Genomic DNA, 25,663 nt, shown 5'->3' on the forward strand with positions numbered 1-25,663 from the left:
AAAACACTATTCCTCAATGAAATTAATATATATCTTTTAAAATAATAATCCTCAGTATCACAGAGGACATATGCAAACAAATAAGTATGAAATGATAATTTTCTGGAGGGTAGTTGTTAACCTGTATCCAAAGCCTTTAATATATTTGTGCCCTCCCTCAACCAGGAATTCTACTCCTGGGGATTTATGCTAAGACAATTCATTAATGTCCACTGTATGTGTAATAGGGGAAAAAAGGGAAACTAGTTCAAAGTCAATAATTCAATAAAATACGTTACACTGAGACCTTAATTTCTAAATATCATTCCCAGCTAAAATGAACTAGGCGTCTTGGAGAAATGGCAGATTCCAGGACTGAAACAGGGAAAGTACAAAATGCCCTGGAGTATCTTGTGATAAAAGTAAAAAAAAAAAAATGTTGGGCTCCTAAAATGATGAACAAATTTCAAAAGGACACAAGGTCCAATTTAATAAGAGTTCCACTGATCAAATCTTAGATAATGCATGGGTCAGAGTAAACAGTAATAGAAATTGAGTATTTTAGAATGAAAAATTCGTGAGTCCACACCAATATTAATGAATAAAGGTAATGCTGTGGCTCAAATGCATGTGTCCCTCCAAAATTCATATTTTGACACTTAACCCCTAAATTCTAGTATTAAAAGGTGTATTTGCCATGAGAGTTCCATCCTCCTAGATGTAATAGTGCCCCTTATAAAACAGCTTAGGGAACCAGGTAGCTCCTTTTCCCCTCCCACTCCTTCCCCTGCCCTGTGAACACACAGGAACAGGCATCATCTTGGAAAGAGACGGCTGCCCTTGCCAGACACTGGATCTGGTAGCATCTTGATCCAAGACTTCCCAGCCTCAGGCCCTGTACAAATTAATTTCTGTTCTTTATAAATTACCCAGTCTAAAGTATTTTGTTATAGTAGCACAATTAGACTAAGATAGGCAAGAGAAGGAAAACTCTTCTTTGTAGTGAAATAACAACTAATAAACATAGAAGGAAAAAAATAGATTTAGAAAATCTCCATTTTAATCATCAATGACTGGGTGAAAGTTTAAAGAGAAACAGGATATTTTTGTACTCTCAGATTACCTTACTACAAATTATTTGGTAACCACAAAGAAAAAATAATAGTAACTTTACAATGGATTGATCCAACAATTACAAACTTAATCAAAGTAATCCAAGTTAATATCACTGATAATGGGACAAACCAATATCATGTGTCCTCTGTGATGCCATTAGACTATGACTTTTGTGATGTTCCTGTCAAAAATGGATAATCTGTCTCTAATCATGAGAAAACATCAGATAAACATAAATTGAGCAATATTACATAAAATAGTTTTTTTTTTTTTTTTTTTTTTTTTTTTTTACTTCTCAAAAAAATGTCAAAATCAGGCTGGAGCTGGAGCTCAGTGGCACAGTGCTTGCCTGGCATGCATGAGGAACTTGGTCCAATCCTGAGCACCACATAAAAAATAACTAAATAAATAAACAAATAAAATAAAGGCATTCTGTTCATCTACAACTACAAAAAAAATTTTAAAGTCAAGATCGTGAGGCAAACAAAGCCTGAGGATTAAAGGAAACAAGAAAAATACAACTAATTTCAAAATGTAATTCTGTACTAGATCATAGATAAGAAAAAAATAGCTATTAAGGACTGTAAAAAATCTGAATATAAACTCCAAATTAGACAGTGTTACTGCACCAGTGTTGTATTTCCAGACTTAGATTAATGTACAGTGATTATTTAAGAGAAAATCTTCGTTTGTAGTAAATACACACTGACGTATTTATCATTAAAAAGGCACATAGTTCAGAAAATAGAGTAACTATGATAAAATAAATGAGACAAAATATAAACAATTAGAAAACCCAGGAAAAGATATATGTTGGTGCTCTATACTTCTCTTGAAACTTTCCTGGAAGTATAAAAATACTTTAAATTTTTAAAATCATGCTACATCATAAATGTAACAAAATGGATTAAAATTAAATTTTTACCCCTGGGAACAAATTTTTACCCCTCACACATCAGATAGAGCTCTAATCTCTAGAGTATACAAGGAACTCAAAAAAGCTAAACACTCAAAAAACAAATAACCTAATCAACAAATGGGCCAAGGACCTGAACAGACACTTCTCAGAAGAGGATATACAATCAATTAACAAATATATTAAAAAATGCTCATCATTGCTAGCAATCAGAGAAATGCAAATTAAAACTTCTCTAAGATATCATCTCAGTGTCAGCCATGATGAAGACAAACAACAACAAGTGCTGGCGAGGATGCAGGGGGAAAAAGGTACACTCATACACTGCTGGTGGGACTGCAAATTGGTGCAGCCAATTTGGAAAGCAGTATAGAGATTCCTTGGAAAGCTGGGAATGGAACCACCATTTAACCCAGCTATTCCTCTTCTCGGATTATACCCATGTCAATGCTAATACTTTACAAAAGTGTTTTAAAATAACTAAAGAACAAGCCAGACATATAAGAAAACAATGTCAAAATTGTGTGACATTTTTACCACAAGTTAATCTTGGAGTCAATCCTATAGGACTGATACCTAACCATATGTGGCAGATGGACGTCACACACTTGCCAGAATTTGGAAAATTAAAATATTTGCATGTAAAAGCCCAGGACCGGATGGGTATACAGCAGAGATTTACAAAACCTTTAAATAAGAATTAATACCAATACTTTTCAAGTTATTTCAGGAAATAGAAAAAGAGGGAGCCCTTCCAAACTCATTCTATGAGGCCAACATAACCCTGATTCCGAAACCAGACAAAGACACCTCAAAGAAAGAAAACTACAAACCAATATCTCTGATGAAACTAGATGCAAAAATCGTCAATAAATTACTGGCGAATCGGATACAAAGGCACATTAAAAAAATTGTGCACCATGATCAAGTAGGATTCATCCCTGGGATGCAAGGATGGTTCAATATACGGAAATCAATAAATGTTATCCACCACATCAATAGACTTAAAGATAAGAACCATATGATCATCTCGATTGATGCAGAGAAAGCATTTGACAAAGTACAGCATCACTTTATGTTCAAAACATTAGAAAAACTAGGGATAACAGGAACTTACCTTGACATTGTAAAAGCTATCTATGCTAAACCTCAGGCTAGCATCATTCTGAATGGAGAAAAATTGAAGGCATCCCATCTAAAATCTGGAACAAGACAGGGATGCCCTCTATCACCACTGCTATTCAATATAGTTCTCGAAACACTGGCCAGAGCAATTAGACAGACGAAAGAAATTAAAGGCATTAAAATTGGAAAAGAAGAACTTAAATTATCACTATTTGCGGATGACATGATTCTATACCTAGAAGACCCAAAAGGGTCTACAAAAAAACTACTAGAATTAATAAATGAATTCAGCAAAGTGGCAGGATATAAAACCAACATACATAAATCAAAGGCATTTCTGTATATCAGCGACAAAACTTCTGAAATGGAAATGAGGAAAAACACTCCATTCACAATATCCTCAAAAAAAAATAAAATACTTGGGAATCAACCTAACAAAAGAGGTGAAAGATTTATACAGTGAAAACTACAGAACCCTAAAGAGAGAAGTAGATGAAGATCTTAGAAGATGGAAAAATATACCCTGTTCATGGATAGGCAGAACTAACATCATCAAAATGGCGATATTACCAAAAGTTCCCTATAGGTTTAATGCAATGCCAATCAAAATCCCAATGGCACTTCTTGTAGAAATAGATAAAGCAATCATGAAATTCATATGGAAAAATAAAAGACCCAGAATAGCAAAAGCAATACTAAGCAGGAAGTGTGAATCAGGCGGTATTGCGATACCAGACTTCAAACTATATTACAGAGCAACAGTAACAAAAATAGCATGGTACTGGTACCAAAACAGGCGGGTGGACCAATGGTATAGAATAGAGGACACAGGGACTAATCCACAAAGTTACAACTATCTTATATTTGATAAAGGGGCTAAAAGCATGCAATGGAGGAAGGATAGCATCTTCAACAAATGGTGCTGGGAAAACTGGAAATCCATATGCAACAAAATGAAACTGAATCCCTTTCTCTTGCCATGCACAAAAGTTAACTCAAAATGGATCAAGGAGCTTGATATCCAATCAGAGACTCTGCGCCTGATAGAAGAAAAAGTTGGCTCCGATGTACATATTGTGGGGTCGGGCTCCAAATTCCTTAATAGGACACCCATAGCACAAGAGTTAATAACAAGAATCAACAAATGGGACTTACTTAAACTAAAAAGTTTTTTTTTTTTCTCAGCAAGAGAAACAATAAGAGAGGTAAATAGGAAGCCTACATCCTGGGAACAAATTTTTACTCCTCACACTTCAGATAGAGCCCTAATATCCAGAGTATACAAAGAACTCAAAAAATTAGACAATAAGATAACAAATAACCCAATCAACAAATGGGCCAAGGACCTGAACAGACACTTCTCAGAGGAGGATATACAATCAATCAACAAGTACATGAAAAAATGCTCACCATCTCTAGCAGTCAGAGAAATGCAAATCAAAACCACCCTAAGATACCATCTCACGCCAGTAAGATTGGCAGCCATTATGAAGTCAAACAACAACAAATGCTGGAGAGGATGTGGGGAAAAGGGTACTCTTGTACATTGCTGGTGGGACTGCAAATTGGTGCGGCCAATTTGGAAAGCAGTATGGAGATTCCTGGGAAAGCTGGGAATGGAACCACCATTTGACCCAGCTATTGCCCTTCTCGGACTATTCCCTGAAGACCTTAAAAGAGCATGCTACAGGGATACTGCCACATCGATGTTCATAGCAGCACAATTCACAATAGCTAGACTGTGGAAACAACCCAGATGCCCTTCAATGGATGAATGGATTAAAAAATGTGGCATCTATACACCATGGAGTATTACGCAGCACTAAAAAATGACAAAATCATGGAATTTGCAGGGAAATGGATGGCACTAGAGCAGATTATGCTTAGTGAAGCTAGCCAATCCCTAAAAAACAAATACCAAATGTCTTCTTTGATATAATGAGAGCAACTAAGAATAGAGCAGGGAGGAAGAGCAGGAAGAAAAGATTGACATTAAACAGAGACATGAAGGGGGAGGGAAAGGGAGAGAAAAGGGGAATTGTATGGAAATGGAGGGAGACCCTCATTGTTATACAAAATTACATATAAGAGGCTGTGAGGGGAATGGGAAAATAAACAAGGAGAGAAATGAATTACAGTAGATGGGGTAGATAGAGAAGATGGGAGGGGAGGGGAGGGGGGATAGTATACGATAGGAAAGGTAGCAGAATACAATAGTTACTAGTATGGCATTATGTAAAAATGTGGATGTTTTAACTGATATGATTTTGCAATCTGTGTTTGGGGTAAAAATGGGAGTTCATAACTCACTTGAAGCTTATGTATGAAATATGATATGTCAAGAGCTTTGTAATGTTTTGAGCAACCAATAAAAAAAAGAAAAAAAATAAAATAAAATATTTGCATATTACAGTTGATACTTCTTCCGGATTTTTGATGGGCTCCCTTCATGCCGGAGAAAAAACTAAAGATGTTATAGCTCATTGCTTACAAAATTTTGCCACTGTGGGCATTCCAAAACAGTTAAAAACGGATAATGGTCCTGGTTATGCTTCTACCTCTTTTAAACAATTTTGCTTATCATTTGGTATTACTCATATAACAGGAATCCCATACAATCCACAAGGACAAGGCATAGTTGAAAGAGCTCATCAAACTATTAAAATGTACTTATTAAAACAAAAGGAGGGAATTGGAAAGGGGTATATATCCCCCAAAGATAAACTTAAAATAACCCTTTTTACTCTAAACTTTTTAAATTTGGATTCATCAGGGCTTAGTGCTGTGGAAAGACATTTGTATCCAAAAAATGTACATAAGCCCAAAGTACTTTGGAAAGATATTCTAACAGGACAATGGAAAGGTCCTGACCCAGTGATTGTCTGGAGTCGGGGCTCTGTTTGTGTTTTTCCACAGGGAGAACAGCAGCCAATTTGGATTCCAGACAGGTTAACCAAAACAATTTCTACAGACCAAAAGGAAGATGATTTGACTCAAATCCATAACAGCTGATATCCAGAACTCCAGCTTTGCTATTCTTACATCTGCGACAGTGATTAACCAGGATGCTTTTTTTCAATATCTATTTTATTATTGCTTTTTCCCACATCATAAAGTTCTATTTTATTTTTGAGCTCATACAGACCTAGGTTAATGTTTTTCTGATCAGTTTTATTTTTTGACTATGGAGTTTTTAAACATTGCAATGGAGATTTCACCTAGGTAAAGCTACAAGGCCTTTACTATTGTCTTATGTGTTGTATATTACGTGTGCACACTTCTGTTTTGTGTTGTATGTCTGTATGTGCGTATGTCCATATATCATATATGAGGAGCGCTCATGAATAAATGGATCCGAATTTTTTTTTATTATTCACGTGATTTTAATGGTTTAATTTAACTTGGGTAAACAGCTGTTGAAGATTGTTTTAATATGTGTACAAATAAGCAGGTTAACAGATCTGTTTGTTTACTTTCACCTTTCCTTTTCATTATATTTAATAATTCTGTTCAAGATAATGTAAATTGTTCTAAAAATTGTTTTCTTAATACCTGTTGAAATGTTACATATTTTTTTTTAACATCATTGTCAGAATCCTTATTTTCATCCCAGTGCCGGTGAAGACAAAGATGAAACCAAACTACAACTTCTTCGATAATTATCACAACAAACTGTATAAACTGATGCATCAATGAATAATAAATAACTCAACAAGTAATGCTCAATCACTGAGCCGATTTATTTTGGGAGGAAATGGACATATTGATAGATTCCTCCTCTTTGAACTCCTTACAAAACTTGCCTGGACTATGTATCACTTGTATGCATTGTGCTCTATTTGTTGATACAGCGAATTGTGGTAGTGCTGGCGTACCTTTGCTGATGTGTCACCAGTGTTGCAATTTTTCCTAAAGAGCCGTCAACTGACTTGATGTCGTGGCATTTCTGTATCCCCCTCCCTTCTACTAGTGATGGTCTAATTTTGGGGGCCAACAGAGGTGAGGCAAAGAACCTCACCCCCCCACTGGTGCATAGGCCTATCCACAGGTATGGCTATATGCTGGACCGGTAGTCAGTGACGGGTATGATCCAATTGCAGTGGTATCAACCTAAGACAGGAGGCTGACGCCTAGAGGTCAGTTTTCCGATGACGGGTAAGAACCATATGTTGAATTGGACAAACCTAACAGGCACGGTCCCTAGCCACATTGCTTGTTGCTTAATTAAACAGAAGGGGGCAGATGCTAAGAGCCACAGCCAAGTAATATGATGCATGGCACTTTTGGTTGTAAGGTGATGCCAGCTAGCCATTGAGATGATATGATTATGTTGAGATCTGCATTCATATGGATATTGGACTCCTGCTGTCCACCTCGGCTTGCTACTGGACTCCTGGAGAGTTCCCATTGGTTGGGGAAGTGCAGTAGGAGGGAATTCCGGGGGAGGAACTTGTTCTGGGTTTCCGGGAGAGCGCCGCGTGTGTGGACCGGCTTCTTCCCAGACGTGTACGGGGCATTGGCGGCAGTTTCAAAAATAAAGTTTGTTCCTGCTTGAGTGGCTCATGATTTTGTGCCCAGCCAGACTGCGGCAGAGATTCCTTGGAAAGATGGGAATGGAACCACCATTTAACCCAGCTATTCCTCTTCTTGGATTATACCCAAAGGACCTAAAAACAGCATACTACAGGGACACAGCCTCATCAATGTTTATAGCAGCACAATTCACAATAGCTAGACTGTGGAGACAACCTAGATGCCCTTCAATGGATGAATGTATTAAAAAATGTGGCATATATACACAATGGAATATTATTCAGCACTAAAAAATAATAAGATCATGGCATTTGCAGGGAAATGGATGGCATTAGAGCAGATTATGCTAAGTGAAGTTAGCCAATCCCCAAAAAACAAATACTGAATGTCTTCTCTGATATAAGAGGGGTGACTCAAAATGGGGTAGGGAGGAAGAGCATGGAAAGAAGACTACCACTAAATAGGGAAGAGAGGTGGTAGGGAAAAAGAGGGAGAAGGGGAATTGCATGGATGGTGGAAGGAGACCCTCATCATTATACAAAATACATGTATGAAAATGTGAGAAAAAAAAGAATAGCGTTACCTTAGATTAGGTAGAGAGAAGTGATGGGAGAGGAGGTGAGGGGATGGGGGATAGGAAGGACAGTAGAATGAAACAGACATTATTATTACTGTGTGTATATATGTGACTGCATGACCAATGTGATTCTGCAACCTGTGCACTCAGAAAAATGAGAAATTATTTCTCATCTGATTCAAATGTATGATATGTCAAGGTCATTGTACTGTCATGTGTAACTAATTAAAACAAATTTTAAAAATCGGTTAAATAAAAAAATAAAATAAATTGATGGCAAGGTATTTATTGGCAAAAAAGATGTCAATATTTTATAGTGGAAGAGAACATAAGACCCATTTTTCCCAGGTTGTTACATGCATCTATCTATGCATAGATGCAAAGGGGGGAAAGTCCATGAAGTTCAATTCACTACAGTGTTAATATCTCTCCTCTCCGTGCTGGGATCATGAGTGACATTTATTTGTTTGTTTGAATGTATTTTCTATTTTTTCTACAATGAACATGAACTGAAAGAAAAATTTTCTCAGGAAGCAGGGGTATCTTCTAAGAAGAAGAAATTTAACAGACCATTCTAAGCCAATACTAGTCCTACTTTGATCACAGGCAGAATAAATGATTATGGGATCTTCCAGTTTACTTCTCAGTATTCCAAAAATAACTTATGTCTTTCTCCAAGACAAGGCCTTGCTGCTAATTTATTTAACCCATTTTCATTTATATCAGTTGCTTTTACAAACAAAACCATCAAATACAGACTTGAGGTGTTTATTATTCTCACACGACTGTATTATTTTGTGTGTGTGTGTGTGCCAAGCAACTCTAGTAAAATCTGGTCTTCTAATTTTTATTTTTTTAAAAAAAAACTCTGCTTCTAAGGACACTTCTATTTGCTCCTTCTCCATCACCTCCACAATGCCAGGGTATCAATGGATAATCAAAGCCAGGGGATAAATATGCTTTATCTTCCTGGAGAAATTTTACACAGACATGGGAGGCAAAAGATGTCATTTTCACAGTAAAGCAACCATCATATTATGCAGTCAAATTGAAAATTTCCACAAATTTTAAAAACAAAATAGGAAACTTCAAATTTTAAGCATATAAGGCTGGAAGCAGAGCTTTCCCCTCTAGAATTTCCACTCCTTAAGAGTTCTGGGGAGCTGAGTTCCTTTCTGATAAACCTTAAAGGATTCACCAAAGGAAAAGTTTGAAATCTAGGACATTTGCCCCTCTGTTTGCTTATCTATTAGCCATCAATTCTTCCACAGCCTAGGAAATGAGCCCTCACCTCCAGAACTGCACGCTCACAAAAATGTCCTTTACAGAACCATCTTTTGCTCAGGAACTGAATATCCTATACAGAACAATCCACAAGTCATGGTACTCAAGTCAGTGGCATTTGAAATATATATAACCCAAAACACAAAAATAGGATAGTAGAATGAATCAGACATTATTACCCTATGTGCATATATGATTACACAACTGGTTTGATTTACATTATGTACAACTAAAAGATTGAGAAGTTGTACTCCATTTATGTACATGTCAAAATGCAGTCTATTTTCATATATAGTTAATTAGAACAAATTTTTAAATGTTAAGAAGAAAATGGTTATAGGACACAATTTAAAAGCCCACCAATTGCTTAGCAAAAGGTGCTCTGGACAGAGTGAGCATTGAAAGTAGCCCAGTTGAAGTCTACAGTCCCTACCAGGGACAGACCTGATTCTTCCAGGTTCATTTAAAGCCTTAAACTGTTTATACTAAAAATGAAATACAAGAGCTAGGCTGTGGCTCAGTGGCAGAGCGCTTGCCTAGTATGCATGAGACACTGTTTTCCATTCTCAGTACCACACAAAAATAAACAAATAAAATAAAGGCATTCTGTCCATGTACAACTACAAAAAAAAAATTGTTTTTAAATGAAATTTAATAGGGAAAAGATACACTGATGGGTATCTTTCTTACCCCTTATCTTAGACTTAAGATTAGACTAATTTAGACTTAGACTATTGTTATTTGTAGGAAAAGAAAAAGTCCAGCGCCCTAAGTCAGTGTTAACATATGCAAAAGAGCACATTTAAGCCATTTAAATTGCCCACAACAAAAAGAGTCTCAATTATAAAAATTAATCTAAAATAATGGGAGATTGACCTTTCAGAATAGATAAGTTTGAAGGAAAGAGCCCTAGCGGGTGAAACCAATTTTCCTAGGTGTAGTTTCCATGCTTGATTTGCTATACAAATATTTTATTATGTTTTTAACCTTTAAGATATCTCTTTAATGAAGTAAGTCCCCTGACTTGTTTTCCCAATAGCTATAACAATGGCATCTTTAGCTAGGTGGGAGAATCACTAGAATGGAACATGCTATTTAACAAATTGTACAGCAATATTCAATTATCACTTCAAAGGGTCACTTCAAATATAAGCCATTTTCTCTCCCTATTCCAGTGGCATTTAGATTACTATTTTGTTTGGGGGTCTCTACTATGTCTGATTTGGTTAAAATCAACCCAGAAGACCAAATCCATCCCGTTTTAAACCAACAGGAAGGCAGATCATAAAATCCCTGCTTTACCAATAGCAATGACTCAGAAAAAGGTGTACTGAAATAATTTACTGGTTTGATACATATAATATATTTGAGAGGAGCAGAATGGGGATATTGCATTGCAAGAAAGCAGCCTTATCTAACTTCATAGGAAAAACATTTACACACTGCCTTAGCTAAGCAGACTACAAGAGTTGAATCAAAAAGCCAAAATAAACAAAATGTGGGAGCAGTCCTTGATGTAAATCAGGAAAAATAATCAATTTTTATTCAGCACAATGTATTGTGCAAAGGAGGCACTCAATGAATGTTGGGTGACTATAACAGTGACAATACTTTGTCAGTATTTCTCAAAATATGCTCCTTTGATCACCTCCACTAGAAATGCAGTGCTACTCCTTTTGTTTAATTCAAGAAATGTTTGTTAAGTATTCTGGGCACTAGGGATATAATAGTGGGAAGATAAGGCAAAAAATCCTACTTTCTTAGAAACCATTTTCTACTTGGAATAGAGAAAAGCCAGACAATTGATCAGCAAAATATAAAGTGTGTTAGTGGTCAATGCTTATGAGAAAAATAAAGCACAAAATGGGTATGAAATATAGTAGGGATGGGGTGACCAGGGAAGTACTCTTGGGAAGGGGACTTTAGAGTAAAGATGGTGAAAGTAGAAAGTCATGTAGATAACTAAGGGCAGAGCATACTAAACAATGCTGATAGCATGTACAGAGTTTCTGAGTTCAGAATATCAAGGAATGACAAAGAGGTCAATGTGGCTTGGCAAAAGGAGATGGGAGAAACAAGGGTGCAGACCATGGAAGTCCTTGCAGGTCACAGTGTAGAGTTTCATTTATGTACAGAAATGGGGAGGTTAGGGTTTTGAGCAGAAGAGTGGCATGGTCTGACTTAGGTTGTTTTTTTCTTTTTTGGCTTTGCTGTTTTGTTTTTATTTTTATTTATTTTTTTATTGGTTGTTCAAAACATTACATAGCTCTTGACTTAGGTTTTAACAGGCTTTCCTTGGCTTCTCTGTGGAGAGAAGAAAGCAGGTGAGCAAGGGCAGAAGCAGGAAGAGGAGCTACTTGTTTTAAAAGGCAGAGTTTGAAATTTCTGTTTTTAACAAGGCCCCTAAGTGATTCTTAGGCACAGTAAAATTTAAGAACTGAGACTTTATCTAAGCAATTGAAAAAAACTTGATTTTACCATCTGATTATTTGAAAAATCACCATCCATTGCATCACTGTGCCTGTAGAGAAACTAGGTATAAATCATCTGGACTAAATTCAGCTACCAACCTATCAATTTGGTTACACAGTCTCCAACCAGTGTTTCAGGAAGAGAACTTCATAAGAATCTTGGCCCCCTATTCTGTGACACAGGACACCTTCTGAGAGAGGAGACTCCTCTTCTTCCTCTACAGAGAAGAAGATTAGAACTAATGGAATCACTCCATGGTGATGTCCTTTATAAGGTAAGGTATTCCTTAAGGGCAGGCATTCCTATAAGCAGGATAACTTTCAGTGTTCAGCTAAAAATCATATGAGCAGGGCCTTTCTCCGTTTTTTTAAATAAAGATTTTCCTTTTCTTTTAAACAGAAGCAAGTAAGCACTGTGTGTCATTCTAAATATGTATATAGATTCTAAACTTATATTCTAATTTGTCATATTCTCTATGTATCCTAAATATATATATTCTATACTTTATATTCTAAATATATTCATGTCAAAATAGAATTCATGACTAGTTCTTTTTAATGCACTAATAAACACTTATTTTCACAAAATTTTAACAATTCTCTCTGATTATCATAATGATAACAACTATGATTTGTACAGCACTTTATAGTTGAGAGACTAATGAGATGCTACTCCATAAACCATACATAAAAATTTCTACTTTATAGTCACGTTATACTCACATATACACACCTTATAAATTAACTAGTTTGTAATATATTCAATAACAGAGAAATAAAATTGTATTCTAATTTTGAAATTATTTTATATACCTATTTTTTATAGCTCCTCCAAATTTCGCACACAAGTAAATTCTTAACCACCCACGGACTAACCAATCTAAAGCAATACAACACTGAGAATCAACTATCAGATATTTTGTTCTTCTAATTACTTGACTTCATTGGCTTCATCAAAAACCAAAATTTAAAAATTTCAAGAGGCTTTACCTTAATAACTGAAAAAGACATAAATATGTTAAAGTGGGTTTACTAGAACAACGATTTACTGTTCATGAGAACATTATATCCTGCTGCTACTTTTCCTTGAGTACAATTTCCTTGAGGTATCTCATCATTAAGGTCTGATTCAGGGTAAATTTTACAAAGATACATAATAAACTAGATTTTTAAAAAGGCATTCATTGTTAACAGTATGATAGGTTACCTAGGCACAGTTAGCATTTTGGATAGAGCACAGGTAATTGATTACAATTAATGGATGCTGATTACCTTCTTGAGCGGAAGAAGCCTCTAGGTGATGAAGTTTAAGGCCAGTGTCTAATCTTTGAGGTTTTGTATACAGAAATAAATAGCAAAGGACACAGACGCTGACGACAAAGGCAAGTAAAACAAGGGCAGCAATCCCCAATCCAATCAGAGCACCAATGCTGAGAAAAACAGAAAAACCATGTCACACAGGCTGGTATGCACACAAATTATGGAGCAGGGTTAAACAAGTTGGTTCACATTTTCGATCATTCATAGCCAAATTATACCTTCACATAAACAGTAAATGACTGAAATCTGTACTTCACTTTTTTATACCAACATGTTATTATTACATCTTCTCTACATGTTTTCAAGGCTCTTTTAAATAAATGTATTTGTAAGTAGGGAAAACTGTGTGAATTCATAATATAGGTATAAGTTCACATGATCCCTAGATAACTTTAAAAAATCTCAAATAAACATCTCCAATTACCATCTTTTAGAAAGAAATATCAGGCTAACCAATAAAAGATGAATAGAAAATATATTTGCTTCTGTGAAAGTCATGAAGTTTTATATTCCTAAATATAAAACATGTATTTTATGTTTTATATTTAGGAACACTTTTATTTTATATATAGGAACATAAAACTTTTCTTTTGGAGACATATTTGAGATACCACTTATTGATATAAAAAAACATAATTGTTATAAAAGAGAAAAAGCTTTGAATGAAAGAAAAACAGTGTTCACAAACTGTTTATTCCATCTTCAGTCTGAATTTTTCCTGTCTAGAAGGGCCTAATACTATGCCCTCTAGCACCTAGAAAAAAAAAAGCTCTTGTAATTTTCTCCAAAAATGATATATATTCAATCATATTTTCTCTTCAGTAAATTTGCAATGATTCCTTTTATGCAGTTACGCATAAAGCGAACCATTTCAAAAGTAATTTAGTCTTCATGAACCTGTGAACTTAGCTCTATTAAATTAAAATAGGAGCTTAAAAAAAGCATCATTTTGAATGACTACCATTCAAACATATGCTTCTCGAACCACATATGTGTGTGTGCATGTCTATAATTGGATTTTAAAAGTATTTTTAGTTATAGATGGACACAATACTTTTATTTTATTTATTTATTTTCATGTGGTGCTCACATATGCTAAGCAAGCATTCTACCACTGAGCCACAACCCCAGTCCCTACAATTGGATTTTAAGCTGCTCAAGAGAAGATATTTCAGTTGACTTTTTCATAGTGCTGTAAACACTTATTAAGTGCTTAACTTATAGAACATATTCAAAAAATGAAAGTAGGTAATAACTGACTGCTGATTGATCAATCTGTAGTAATATGGAACATACATCACTGAAAATTACAACCGTTTTCATTATCTTCTTGGCTTGCCTTAAGGCTTCTGCTGTCTCCCAGAGATTAGAGCCCTAACAAGCCTAACAAAAGGGAGGGAAGAGGGAATTTGATGAGAAATGCCAGAAGCATCATTGTTTTGGGATAAAGGAGAATAGTATTGAAGGAGAAGGGCTAAGGACACTCTACTTACTCTTGATTGAGGAGATAAATCATCCTTGCAAATAAGGAATCACCTTCTGAGCTACAACATGGAGTCAGACTTCCAGAGATTCTTGTGCTTGATTTATTAATATTGGCCCAGTTTCAATAGCCCTGCACCTAAGTGAAGACTGGATAATTTTATGGCTGAGGAAGTATAGAGTTATATATTTAAACTTGGGGATTGCCCTCATTTGGTGCACTTTCCTCTAAATGGATAGATTCTCTGTGTGTGGCAGCTCTTCATATTTGCACCAAAGCTGACTTGTACATTCTAAGTGTCAGGGTGGGTTAGAATCTCTCTGCTCTATACAAACACATGGAAATGTAATCCACTTAATATTATTTGGTGAACAAGGCCCACAGGAGATTAGACATCTATACAGATTCCTGAAATGAGAACCAGTTATTTAAAAAGTCTTCAAAGTGAGTAAGTGATTTAGTCAATTAAAAAGTAAAATTGTCAATTTAAATAAAGACAACATCTATTTTATGAACTTGTCATGTACACATTTTAAAAATAGGCCATGAAATTTGAAGGAAAGATAAAAAGAAAACATCCATTTCTGCTTTTTGGTATAAAAGCTGTTCTTCATAATCTTGAAAATGTCTCAAGCTGAAAATGTCACAGCTCCAGGCTATAAAAGTATTGCTTTATGTATGCAAAACTCTAGTTTACACTCTGGGTAGAGATGGAGCTGTAGGAGTCTCCTAAATATACATTTCAACAAATGCTTAAATCCATTTACGCATAGCCCTGTCCAATAGGCACTATCTTTCTGGGTCCTAGAGAAAGTATCAAAGGAAATCCTAAGAACTTAGGGATTTATAGGGGGAGAGAAAACAGGAGTGGGCAACACATGGGAAGAGAGAATGATCCTTTCCTCACAGCACCAGGTAACAGTTGTTTTTTAAGCCCTCAGAGAACATTGGAAGCTGCTTTCACATTATTGTAGCAATGTTCCTACTAAGCGATTGCAGATACCCTGTGGGAACTACCACTGTGCGAGTCTCTCTCCAGCAAATGCAGAATCTCAATACAAGGGCTAGTGACTTCTGGATTGTTTTTCACAGTTGAACTATTTTAAATTAGAAGTGAAAAGCAAAGACTAGGAGGGAAATGAAGCTCTAATAAATTTACCTCCCCATTGTGTTTTCAGAGCTCAATAACTCACAAGAACTCCAGGCTTAACATTGCCAGCTGATGCCATCAAAGTAATTTTTCTGTTTCTCAGGAACTGAGTTGTACTGCCCATTATGCCAGTGCTGAATGAAGCCCCCGCAAGTCGTTCACTCTTTTGTTTCCTCATGAATCTTAGAAAGGTTTTATATTTTCTGCTGCTTGTCACTTTTGGAACTATTTAGGGATCTGAGAATCTCAGGCATAGTTTCCAATTGAGTTTGACTTAGGCCTTGCCAGTCTTTGTTGGAAATGCTCTGCTGTTATTAACACCTTCAAAGACTCAGAGATGGATTACTGCTATTTTCCAAAAGGCCAAGTAATATGCCAGTGCCATACAGATTCCTTCCTCAAGTAAGCTAAGCATAAGCTGGCATTTTCTGCTGTTTTGCCTCACTCTAGTACAACTTTGTGAGTACAACTTGTAAGCAGGCACTCCTTTTGAAAGTTTTTCAAAATTTTCAATACAGAAAAAAAATTATTTTATTATTTCAAGAAATAACATTTAGTCATCTATTGTGGACTCAGGATCATGCTATGAGACTGGGAGAAATAATACTGTAACTCTTCCCTCCCTACACACACACACACACACACACACACACACACACACCTCCCTCCAGACCTCCTTGCCCATACATTAATTAAATTAACTAATTAGTTTGAAAGAAACAGCTCAAGGTGGGAGGGGATTCTTTCCTACAATCTTGGAACCCCATTACTCTCCAGGCAAAATCAAAGAATCAAGTTCAATTTCAAACTTTTAGAATGGGGACACTGCACAATGAAAATGTCTGTGTAAATATTAGTCGAAATAAGTAAAATTCCCATCATAGGAAAAACAAGACTGCCTCTAAAGGCTCTTCACTTTTCTGCAATGGTCAAATGACTCAGGTGTTGGGGAAAAAGGGTGCCCTTGGAAGGTTACTCAGCGGGTGTAATCAGAGCAAGGAAAGGCTCTACCTTTCCCTGGGAATCTCTTCAATTTGGTTTGCAAGGTCAGTATCAGATCCTCTGAAAAGAGCAAGTTATGAAGCCCAGTCGCCTTCCTACACACACACACACACACACACACACACACACACACACACATCTTTTTTTTTTTTTTTTTAAACGTTTGAAGGAACAAAACCAATTCTTCACCGCCCTCCAAAGAGACTATAAATATTCTGGTCCTTGGTTAATCCATTAAAACGAGACCCACAGGTGACTCCTTTGTGTTTAAATGAATCAAATGAACAAATCAAAGAGGAATTAAAACCTTCACCCTAACTTATCTATTTGACATCTCCTCCTATCCAAGACCGGACCCTGGCCAGAGGTCCCGCAAGGCAAACAGGAAACCGAGCCTGGTCAGTCCTGGCGGGTCTCGGGTGCGCCCGGGACCCAGAGTCCGCCCTCCTCGGCTCCTGGCTCCTGGCTCCTGGCGGAGTTCTGAGCCCCGGCGAGGTTTCTCTCCTGGGCCTCGCAAACCCTTTGGAAGCTCCGCATGCTTCCAAGGGACCTGACCAGGACCGGTGGAGGAGTCCAGGTGAACTGCCCTGCCCTGCCCAGCCCAGCCCAGCCCACCTGAGGCTCCACATGTAGCTGTGCTTGTAGGGGAAGTAGCTGCCCGGCTCGCTGCAGCAGTACTTGAGGTCCGCGAAGCCGCAGCAGTAGAGAAGCGCGGCCCCCTCGCCGCGCCTGGGGCACTGGAAGGACTCCACGAAGGTCTGGTTGAGGCTGTAGTAGCCGAAGCACAGCCGGCTGGTCTCACTCATCGCGGGCGACTGTCTGCACGGCCAAGCGATGCGCCCTCGGACTGAGCGCGTGCAGTCCCTGGCGCCCGCGGGCCCCTCCGCCCAGCTGGTCTCTTCTGATCTGGGGTCTAGCTGCCTGGATGCTCAGCCTCCGCGCGCCCCTTCTGCTCTCTTTCGGTCCACGCGCTTTACTTTCGCCTCAGCCTCTCGCTACTGAGTGGTCCTTTTATCTGCCGGTCTCAGCTCTAGACCTCTTCGCCTGCTCCTTTCGACTCTTGTTGCGCTCTGCTGCTTCCCCTCTACTTTCCCTCACTCCATCAAGAGCCTGGAGACGAGCTGTCCCTGCTCTGTGCCAGAGAGCTCTCATAGGAAGAAAAAGTGGGAGAGTTGAACATGTTTGCAATCTGGGCAGATGCTGCTGAAGTCGCAGTTCTGTTTGCCCAGGGACTGGGCAGATGGATTCGGGCAAATAGAGCTGAGCATTGGCCTCCAGGGCCATTGACTCCAGGAGTGGGGGAATGGATCAAATAAAAGGCAGCTGAACTGCTAGTGAGGGTGGTGGGTGATTTCCTTCTTTGAAAAGTACACGTGAAATATTTAAAATCTGCTGATTTTAAAGTCAAAAACAAGAAAAAAAAATTCTCCAAAAACTAGCCTTGAGGGACTAGGGTTGTGGCTCAGTGGTAGAGCCCTCGCCTCACAGGTGCGAGGTCCTGGTTTCCATCCTCAGCACCACATAAAAATAAATAAGTGAAATAAAGATGTTGTGTCCAACTACAACTCAAAAATAAAATATATATTTTTAAAAACTAGCCATGTGTTTTAAAAACATAATACTGTTGCTCTTTTTCCAGATAAACAACATGAAAAGGAAGGAAGAGATGGAGATAAAGAAAATTAAAACTTTTTCCCTCCATTTTTTATTGATACATTATAGTATACATAATGTTGGGATTCATTGTTACATATTCGAACGTGCACACAAAGTCACAATATAATTTGCTCATTCCCAGCATTTCCCTTTCCCTCCCCTCCTTGCTCCTTCTTGTCTCAGAAAGCAAGAACTTTCCACAAAGGGTGGCAGAAAAGGAGAAAGACAGAAGAAATAGGAAGAACAAGACCTTCTTCAGTCAGTGTTGAAGGGTTGCAGAAAGGGCTCTTGTCCCCTTCCTGCTTGGTATTCTCATTTTCCTAATTGGCTTATTCACAGTCTTTTAAAATAATAGCAAATCCGTGCTTACTTAAAATGCCAAATAATACATAGGGGTATGTAGAAGAAAATAATAATAGCCTTATGATGGGAGGGCAGGAGGTGCTAACACTCAGAGTTTATAGAGCATTGTTTCCTTCTCCTCTTCTTTGCTTCCTTCCCTTGGCCAGGAGTTTGATTGAGTGATGACATCTTGAACTTCACCTTGTTGTGAACAGGATATTTTTATATTCCTATATATATTCTAGAAATCTGCTCTGCAATACAGTTACTTGGAAACAGATTGATTCTTTCAGGTGTGCTTTTAAGCTTTGTTAGGCAGAAATAGAACCGTCTTTAGGACTAAATTCTCCCCCACTACTGAGTCCATATACTTCTGAGTACTCTACCCAATATTCCAGCCCTGTGACAGTGCTGAGGCTTGTTCCCTCTGTTCCTTTCAGGTCTTTCTTTACCTGGCCAGAAACAGTTTTCTCCCAGGCATGCACTGATCAGTACTCAAAAGACTCTGGTGATCTCCAAAGCTAGTGCCCATATGTGAATTCTCTCCTCTCTCTCCTCCCCTCCCTCCCTCCCTACCTCAGTTTTCTCTTCTCTGGCACTGGGTCCTGCCCCCTCTTCCTCTATGGCTTCCCTGGTCTCCCAGCTCTACCTTCTCAATTTAGGGAGCCCACCTGGCTCTACCTGGGTTTCCCCTCCCTGCAGTACAGCCTGCAAACTCTCCAGACAGGGAGTAGGTGTCCCTGTCCTGCACTGCCTGATAACCATGTCCAGAATCCATTGTGTCATACATTTTGATTATTTACTTGTCTCAGTGCTGAACTCATCTGGGGAATTAGACCTGATCCAAGCTGGGTCAGGTAGGGTTTTTCTCCTGGAACTAGAATTCCATTATGTTGACAGGAGGCCACAAGAAGCTAATGTACAGGAAAGAGAAAAATGAAGCAAAGGGGAGCAGAAAAGAAGGGTTGAAAGGTGGTCTTGCAATTTTTGTTCTTCTTTTCCAAGGACCATGCCATACCTACCCTGGAATTCTTGAGACACCTGTTACCTAAAAGAAAAATCGCCCTTTCTGGTGAAAGTGCATTCAAGGTGGTTTCTACTATGGCTGTGTACCTCATAACTGCATTTTGGATAACAATGGGCCACATATACAACAGTAGTTCTATAGGATTATATTTCCTAGTGACCTTATAGCTGGTTTAGTTTCCATAAGTATACTCTTAAGATGTTCACTCAATGGCTAAATCACCTAACAGTGACTTTTTTTCAGAATGTGTCCTTGATAGATGATGCTTGTCTATTCTTGCAAACCAAAGAGCCTCAGGCAAAAGTGCGGAGAAAAGGCAACTGAAGAAAAACTGAAGTTCTTTAATTAATGAACACTTCCCTTGGAAGGGAGATAAATAGAACAAGAAAAAAAGAAATTTAGAGATAAGAAAGAAAGTGATCCGGGGCAATATTGATTGTCACAATAAAGTATGAAAAGTGTTCTATGGAGCCTGAGTCAACAGGACAGAATGTGGGAACAAGGTTGGGTAGCAGGCAGAATGGAATAAAAAGAGTAGGTACCTTGCTGAAGGCCCAGTTTTAGCCAGAAGCCATGTGTTTCCAGCAGAACTTCTCCAACAATGAGCATTCAACCATTGAGGCACAGAAGCGAGTCTTAAGAGAAGTGTAAAGATTGGCTTTCAATCGTTCAGAAAATGCCTCACCTCTGGCTTGCTTGCTTTGTGGCTGTAGCCCTCAGCCTCCTCTGGTAGGAGGAGTTCTGACAGGGAGTGGGGTGTGACTGGTCCAACAACCAAAAGATAGCCTTCCATTATATCTTTCATTTTCTCCTTTTATTTAAGCGATTATCAGCAAAGGTTCCCCTTTAGGGAATATTTTGGAAATGAGATGTTTTGGGGTGTTGCTCTAACAGGATACTCTAGTAGCACTGAGGGATGTGGGCCAGGGTTGCTAGACAGCTTGACATCTTGCAAAATGAACTGTCTCTGACTTTTCAAATGCTCTACAAGACATTCATGTAGGTGAAAAATCTATCTATAATTATTTTTGACTAGAACCTATCTGTGTGTTCCAAATAAATACAATGTATTTCTTGAATTTTCCAGGAATGCAACTACCATGTAAATTGAAGGAAGATTGTTCTTTGTTTTGCTTGGAACTTTACCAAGAGCTGTTCACTCTTTCAGAAAATCCTGTGCCAAAAGCAATATTGCTAAAGGTTTTGTATTTGTGTTGCTAGAGTCATACACTGTGCCAGCCTGCATTTGTACTGTCACTCCAAAGTAATTTATAGCTGTTGCATGCAGAGTATTGGTGTAAGAATGATGATTTTTGCTGTATTGTGCTTGAGCATTTACGTATAGAAATACATATTTTATTGCAAATGAAGTATCACTTATTTTGTCTTTATAATACATTAAGTCTACATGTATACAAATATACATATAATTAATATATTCACTTTCTAGGGCTGCTGTAATAAAGTACCACAGACCATAATTGCCTTGAACAGAAATCTCTTTCTCACAGTTCTGGAGGGTAGGGATCTGAGATCAAAGTGGCAGAGGGGTTCCTTCTGAGCCCTGTGAGGGAGAATCTGTTCTAGGCCTGTCTTCTTAGCTTGCAGATGGGTCTTCTTCTTGTATGTGTCTGTGTCCACCTGTTACATTGGATTAAGCTCACACTAATGATCTCATTTTAACTTAAATGCCTCCTTAGAGGCCCATCTCCAAATACAGGTGCATTCTGAGATAGTGGGGGTTAGGATCTCAACATGTAAACTTCTTAGGGCGGAACACAATTAAGCCCATAACAATTATGGAAGATAAGACACATCATCCCTATATACAAATTTTATTTCAAGATAGCAAAAGGAGAAATTAGAAGTACTTCTTATCAAATGGGGACATTGAGTCGGACAGGACTGAGAATTGCTGGTACAATTTCTTGTTCAGACAGTAGTAAATAGTGTGCCCCATAGGTGAATGCTGCTCCTTAATTCTAATTGATAGAACAAGTGGCCAGAGAGTAGGACTAAGAAAGTACATAAAAGGATATAAGAAGTCCAACAAAGTCAACTTGGCTGTAGAAATAGTGAAGAGGCCAGATGAGTGTTTTGCTCAAAAATCTTCCACAGATCCTTATTTCTAAAAGCACATGTAATCAATGCTACTCTATTTTTCTAACTTAATTTCTCTCTTGATCATCTCTAATGTGCTCTCAGACTGCTGTTGTCACTGATGTCTGTGTGCCAGCTATAAAAATTAGTCTTCTTCCTGTCCCCCAAATATCTGAATGTTTGTTTTTCTATCTAAGGAATGCTATGACTTCCTTCTGTCTCTATATCTCATCCAGTTCTCAATGCCCAGTTTCAGGATTTTCTCACCCAAACTGATAGAATTGAGTGAGCAGTTGTGGACAGAGTAAGATCTTGAAAAGACAACACAGAAAGGCCAAGAGGAAAGAAGGATGGTGAGAGAGCTGAAGTTCTGGTTTACAAGTCATCTGGCAACAGAATATATGAATAAAATTCATGACAGTAAAAGAAAGATTACAAACGGAGAAGAGAGAAACTGGATGAGAAGGGTGCTGATCAATTCTTTTTTTTTCGGTGGGGGGCATATCTGGGATTGAAGTAGGGTACTTGACCACTGAGCCACACCCCTACCCCTATTTGGTATTCTATTTAGAGACAGGGTCTCAACTGAGTTACTAAGAGCCTCGCTTTTCCTGAGACTGGCTTTGAACTCACAATCCTCCTGCCTCAGCCTCCCGAGCTGCTGTGATTACGGGTATGTATCACCATGCCCAGCCTGATTAACTCTTGATGCAGAAAGTGTGAACCATCTTCATCCCTAGAGCTGAGCCATGTCCTTCATGGTACCAGTCTACCACAGAGTTAGTATTCCTGGATTCCTGTGTCTTATGGGGAGGGATGCTCCTCCTCAATATATTCTACATCACGGCTGTTTGGAACACAGAACATCAAAATACACATTCCATAAAAATTCCAAACCATAAAATCCCTATGAAGTATGTTTGTTGTTGCCTACTAGCATCTATTCCTCCTGCCCTCCTTTCCAAGATTATTCATAGATTTGTCTTTCTACACAGACCACACTCTTTGGGAGTGGCTGATCCTTCCCCAACACCAGGATGGCCCCTGTTTGATAGGCACCAGTCATTGGCTCAAGGTTCAGCATACAACTGACCCAACCAAGCATGTTGAATCAGGGTAAGTTTCAAGTTCTTGCTCAAAACACTAAGACAGAAATTGTCTGTCTTCTGCAAGATATCGGGGAAGCACAGGCCTGGATGCAGCTGGCAGTCAGTTATCCTAGAACTCTGATGGGAGCTTGTTTTAGGATTAAGAGGGCACTAGAGATGGCAGAGCTGAGGGGAAAAAGAAAAAATGGGTCCCTTCCCCACACAGAGCTGCTGGTCAGCCAGCTCCATGAGGTTTTTGTTACATGAACCAATTCATTGCTTCTATACTTTTAACTCTTTGCATTAGGGTTTCTGTTACTTCAGCTGGAGAATCCTACCAAACACGGTGTTCCTTTGATGTTCCTTTATGGATAACCTACAGAAAGAAGAGGAACATTACATCATTTTGGCCAATTTGTACATACCCTGCCATGGTGATTTAGAAGGTTGGAGCAGGAAGTACAGGTCAAAGACTAATAATTTCTGTGCTCTAGAGCCTGGTTTTGGAGCTTCACCTGGAGTCCAGCAGCCTAAGTTCCACTGTAAATTACTAAAGGGACAGTGGTGTCATGAATACATCACGCATTAGATTAAAAGCCATGTGACTATGGGGCTGGGGATGTGGCTCAAGTGGTAGCGCGCTTGCCTGGCATGCGTGCGGCCCGGGTTCGATCCTCAGCACCACGTACAAACAAAGGTGTTGTGTCTGCCGAAAACTAAAAAATAAATATTAAAAAATTTTTTAAAAATCTTAAAAAAAAGCCATGTGACTAATTTTTATAGTTGGCACACAGACATCAGTGACAATAGCAGTCTTAGTTGGCAGATTGTAGAGCATCCTTTATATGCAAAATGGAAACAGAAAAACTGCAAATCCCCAATACTAGGGAGAAATCAGAAGCATAGTTTAGGAAGTTAGCCAGTACTTACAGTCCTTGTTCTCATGTGTAATTCCCTCATTACCAGAGAAAAGCAGAGCGGCTTCCCATTCCTTTCTACTAGAAGGTCGCAACCACATACAGTCAAAATCAACACTCATGATTACTGTTTATGGGTTGTTGTCCATATCCTGGGCACTCTCATGAACACTTCACATGTATTATGTCACTTAGTCTTTAGTGCCCTTTGAGGTAAGACTATGGCTTTTTCCTTTTCAAAGATGAGGACACTGAGGCACAGAGCAAGTAGGGTGGAATGGCTAGTAAGGGCAGAGTAGGAATTCCATCCCTGCTATCTGACTTTCATCTCTTAGCCTGAATACTCCATTCTCTTAATTTCTGCGCCATACCCACTTTTCTACCCTTTAAACCCTCCAATGATTTGTGAGAGGATATTCGTCTTCATACTTTTAAATTATGCATTATATATATATACTTTTCATGTATTTTATGCTCATAAAGTTATTAGGGTTTCTGTTACCAGATACATATTTATATATAGTATATAGTACAGTATACTATAATATAATAGAGTATAATATGTAATATACTATATTATATAGTATATAGTATATACATACTATAATATATACTATATTATATGTATAATATACTATATTACACACACACACACACACACACACACACACACACACACATATATATCTTGATCTTAGACTTCCTGTCCTCCAGAACTGTGCTGAATGAAATTCTCTTCTTTATAAATTATTGGGTTTTATTCTGTTATTCTGTTATCTCATTCTCTATTCTTTTTTTTTAGTTGTGGATAAACACAATTCCTTTATTTTGTTTATTTTATTTTTATATGGTCCTGAGGCTGGAACCTAGTGCCTCACAAGAGCAAGGCAAGTGCTCTACAGCTGAGCCACAACCCCATCCCTCATTCTCTATTCTTTTAGAGTAGTAGAAAATGGACTAAGATAGGAGACCTAACACATCTAGATCTTTATCTTTGATTCTTGGGACAAAAGTTCCCAAGGACAAAATTTATAGTTCATATACTAAGGTTCTCTTTATTATACATGGCCAGAGAAACTTGACTGAAATAATAACTGCTCAAAGATTCTGCCTCTCTCTCAGCTAGATTGTGTGCATCTGGTAATCAGATGAAGTTAGGCTCTACTAGCCCTAGGTCAGTGATGTGTCTCCCAGGAGAAATTATCATGTGTTTTATACACTGGGTCATGAGACTCTCCCTTGGCCACCTCAGAGTCCTCATGCCTCCTGGGGAAGACTCCTTCCTGTTCTTCTCCTAGAATAAAAATATCTGTAGTATTAACTTGGGTGGTAACCTCGAGTGCTGCTGCCCATATTAAAATGTCCATAGAGGTTTCATGGCTTAAGCCTAAGTTGGGCCACTGCACCACCACTGTAAACAGCATCAAGAGTAACACCTTTGTGGAGGTGGCACCGAGTCCTTGATGGAAACAGAGGGCCAGGGTGGCAGCCTAGGCAGTCTCCAGGACTTTTGCAGAAAGCAGAGATCTGTGAGTTAATGGAGACCCAAAGGGCTTATTTATTTGCAAAATTAGCTT

At 38.2% G+C, this 25,663-nt stretch overlaps 1 protein-coding gene across 1 annotated transcript in view; it reads right to left on the minus strand.

Moving 5' to 3' along the window:
• Positions 1 to 17,762, minus strand: part of SHISAL2B (shisa like 2B) — a gene marked incomplete at its 5' end in the record, with an annotated part of 33,620 nt that extends 15,858 nt beyond the window's left edge. Inside the window, 2 exons of the mRNA XM_081293923.1 lie at positions 13,274 to 13,431; positions 17,572 to 17,762. Of these exons, the coding sequence (XP_081150049.1) occupies positions 13,274 to 13,431; positions 17,572 to 17,762 (349 nt within the window). The remainder of the gene's footprint in view (positions 1 to 13,273; positions 13,432 to 17,571) is intronic.
• Positions 17,763 to 25,663: the final 7,901 nt, after the last annotated feature.

The sequence above is a fragment of the Spermophilus citellus genome (genome assembly GCF_964194105.1).
Source record: "Spermophilus citellus genome assembly, chromosome: 1".
Classification (NCBI taxonomy): domain Eukaryota; kingdom Metazoa; phylum Chordata; class Mammalia; order Rodentia; family Sciuridae; genus Spermophilus; species Spermophilus citellus.